Below are 3,421 nucleotides of genomic sequence, written 5' to 3'. Positions count from 1 at the left end.
CTATTAATAACAATATATACGGTATGTATACCACTGACCTTACTCAATACAGTAACGTTATCAAACTCTACTGACAGGCTCCCTTTACTGTCTGAGAGAACTTTACAAGTTATTCCACTGGCAGCCATTTTATTATAAACCACGCCTACTCATACTCAAACCACACCCCAACCATTTAAAATTTTTTTTATTTAAGACCAATAAAAAATTAAAAATTAATGTGAATGCACATTATAGTAACCAGATAATTAAACTTCAAATATCATAAACCAGAAATCAAAAATGATAAAAAAAGGTGCATGCATCATATCTTTCTAGCAAGATATAGTTTATGGTTTATGTTTATTCTTTTTAGTTGTTGGCGGACACAGTTCATCATCATCAGTCTGGGATTGATCAGCAGGTCTTTTAAATCTCTTACATCCTAAACAACAATAAGTATTAGTTAAAGCACTGTTGAGAGTAGGTTACGGAAATTATTGCACGAGGGGCGGTCGAGAGGAAAATGTAGCATGAGGCGAAGCCGAGTGCTACATTTTCGTCAAGACCGTCCCGAGTGCAATAATTTCCGTAATCTACGAATCAACAGTGCTTTGATTGATTTGTAGTGGTGCGTGGGAGAATCAAATGAAATTTCAAAAGTCGCACAGGTCTCCAGGCAAGATGATGATCAGATCTCATTTATCACTATTATTATTGTTACATGTCTAGTGTATGTAGCTGAGGCTGTTATTTGCCTCTATCAAAGCTTGTGGTTAACAGGAAAGCCCATACATATTATACTGTGCAGTACTATGTATTCCACACAGTGCTACATTTTCCTACCATGCGGTTATTGGAAGTTGTAGCACTGGCGGCGCCTTTGATTCGCCCACGCACCATACTACAAGTAATTGATATAGTTAAAGATACATAAACACAATGTGGAGATGCATACATGTAATACTATGCCCACTACATGTACGTGGTATTTCACTCACTGATGTGATCAGCAGTTGACTTAACACATTTTTCAAGAGCATTAACCAGTGTGGTCCAGGTTGCTCCTCCTTTAGCATCTACATCATCAGCTCTCTGCAACCATTTAACTATACACTCCATAAGGCGATCTTCAACTTCAGACGAATCGGATTTAATAGCCCTGAGTGTAGTGTAATGTAATCCCAGTTGAAGTCCCAAATTCTTCCAGTCGCTACTAGGATAATGACCTTCCTTCAAGTCTGCAAGGATTTCAGCCAAATCAGATGTATCGAGTGCTTTTTGTGAGTCTGTAATGAAATTAATTTGACAGATTATCAACATGCAGTATATGCAAGTGCATGCTTGCTAATGTTAATAATTTTGATGTTTACCTGAGGGCACTACTCTAAGGCCACAGTCTACTATACTAAACCAGCACCAGTAGCTATCACCACTTATATCAGCAGAATCAGCACAGGATGTACAGTTAGTTTCAAAAACTTCCTCTTCCGCATCTACAACACAGTAACAAGTACTTCTCTTAGGACAAGAGAATGCAGTAACATGATTGTGTTCAATATTGATAGCTTTAGCACTGTCACTGACAGCCTTCATGACTAGCTCACGAATATAAGGACATATTTGTTTTAACACATTATTTTATAAAGTTAACTTTTATTTTTTAAAGTAAACTGTGCTTTTATTATACTAATTATTATTATAATCTTATACACTTGATATAAGTTAATGCCAGTCAAACTATTTATTTAAAACTGTTTCAATCTCTTGTCCAATTAATGGTTCTTCATACAGGATGACAAAATTTCTCTTGAAACTAAGAATATCACCTGGCCCTAACAAGAGAATGGGAAAGGTATAACATTTTTTTACCAAATCACAAATTTGTTCAAATTTGTACTTCAAAATTACAAGCATTAAAACTAAGTGTACAAATTTGTACAATTTCAAGGGAATATATTGAAGTTAGTTATTTGTCAGTATAATTATTATTTGTATACACATAGGTTATACTATAAAGTGGAGGTATTTATGGCACCTGTGATAGTGAGGACTGTTAGGGCCGTGGTTACCATTTACAATAATAAACAACTAGTAGCAGCATTTACTTAACAACAGACTAGTGAACAAAATTATTACTACATTTTGTGTATAGTTATTACTATTATTATTATTATTACTTGACGGACATTAGTGTTAATCAATATCATGTACATGTACCTGTATCAGTAGCATCTACTATTGTTTGTCCGTCAAAAGAAAACCTTTTCACTAGTTTTTCTTTTAAGAAAGGTGACATTTTGCCCTTGTTATCTTTGTCACTGTATGCAATGACATTTAGACTTTCTTCAAATGGAAGCTGCATGTCTTCAATTTGTGACCATACAGCTACAACTATTGGTTTTACAGCTGGTATCAAAATCCCACAGGTGTCTTCTGTCATCAAAGTGCAATCACACCAATAATAATGTATGAGTTGACCTACTTGGTTTTGAAGCTAGTTCATTATAAATGTAAACAACTTCAATCTTATTGTAACAAACTGAGAGTGCCTCTTGGACCCTGTCAACATCAGCCATTTCAACCATGACAATGAAAGAGAAGAAATTTATTCCAGTAAATGAAGTATTAAGCTCACGACTGTTATATACTATCTTTTCAAGAGATTCAGAAGTGCAGTCCTACAAAAAATTTAATCATATAATTACATGCAATGCTAAAGCTTATAATTATGTGGTTTATTTTGTGTGGAATTTATTTTTGTGAATACTCAAATACACTAAAATGAATTCCACTATACATGTATCTTATTAAAAAATTTGCAAGCTAAAAATATTAATTTCAACAAATTTTGCATTTTGGATTCATCCACAAACTCACAAATTTTAATTCCCCACAAATATTTCCAGCTGTACAGTATACGGTAGCTACTTACTTTCCTAATATTGCTTAAAATGAGATGAGCTCCATTGTAAGAGGTGTTTGCTTTCTTGATTGCTTCTGATGAACATGCTTGTAAGCTGCCTTCAACTAATGTGATAGTATAATCTCCAAACTTTTTGACAGCTTCTCCACACGGTTCACCTAGTATGACAAATTTAAATATAATTATTGCAATTGATATTACAATAAATGTACCTCGTCTTGAGTCTATTGCAGCTTGACAAAATGTCAGAAATGTATCTGGTAGCTGGGGTTTGCTAAAAGTCAGTCTTGAAAACTGACCAAGCCTGTCAATAAAATTGGGATACAAACTCGTCGCTTCATCCCAATTTCTAGAATTTGTGCATCGTACAAATGCCTTCTTCATCATCTCATACTGCCTAAAATTATCAGCTCGGGTTTTCATATCCTTTAAGCAAATCTCCTTATTAATAACCAAACCCAATAACTCCTTCTGTATTGCTAGAGGCAACCCTGCAATAGGGATGGGCAATTTTAT

General features: G+C 34.5%; 2 protein-coding genes across 2 annotated transcripts in view; both read right to left on the bottom strand.

The window, feature by feature from the left end:
• Positions 1–248: 248 nt before the first annotated feature.
• LOC109588742 (uncharacterized) lies at positions 249–1,603 on the bottom strand. Its single transcript, XM_020004861.1, has 3 exons — positions 1,353–1,603; positions 981–1,268; positions 249–424 (listed from the first exon to the last, which is right to left on the bottom strand). The coding sequence occupies exons 1-3, from the start codon at positions 1,573–1,575 to the stop codon at positions 330–332; spliced, it is 606 nt and encodes a 201-aa protein (XP_019860420.1). The 5' UTR covers positions 1,576–1,603; the 3' UTR covers positions 249–329.
• Positions 1,604–2,749: 1,146 nt separating this feature from the next.
• Positions 2,750–3,421, bottom strand: part of LOC109588741 (uncharacterized) — a 2,935-nt gene continuing 2,263 nt past the window's right edge. Inside the window, exons 7-9 of the mRNA XM_020004860.1 lie at positions 3,118–3,396; positions 2,915–3,063; positions 2,750–2,758 (exon numbers count right to left, since the gene is read on the bottom strand). Coding sequence (XP_019860419.1) covers positions 2,750–2,758; positions 2,915–3,063; positions 3,118–3,396 — 437 coding nt within the window. The remainder of the gene's footprint in view (positions 2,759–2,914; positions 3,064–3,117; positions 3,397–3,421) is intronic.

Source organism: Amphimedon queenslandica, unplaced genomic scaffold (assembly GCF_000090795.2).
Source record: "Amphimedon queenslandica unplaced genomic scaffold, v1.1 AMPQUscaffold_11898, whole genome shotgun sequence".
NCBI classification, from domain to species: domain Eukaryota; kingdom Metazoa; phylum Porifera; class Demospongiae; order Haplosclerida; family Niphatidae; genus Amphimedon; species Amphimedon queenslandica.
The sequence above is the reverse complement of the archived record's forward strand: the minus strand, read 5'-3'. Positions and strand labels throughout refer to the sequence as shown.

Coding starts and splice junctions, on each gene's coding strand:
- LOC109588742 (XM_020004861.1), bottom strand. CDS start 1,575: ATGAAGGCTGTCAGTGACAGTGCTAAAGCTATCAATATTGAACACAAT. Junction 1,269..1,352: donor CCTTAGAGTAGTGCCCTCAG/GTAAACATCAAA, acceptor ATTTCATTACAG/ACTCACAAAAAGCACTCGAT. Junction 425..980: donor GTCAACTGCTGATCACATCA/GTGAGTGAAATA, acceptor ATTGTTGTTTAG/GATGTAAGAGATTTAAAAGA.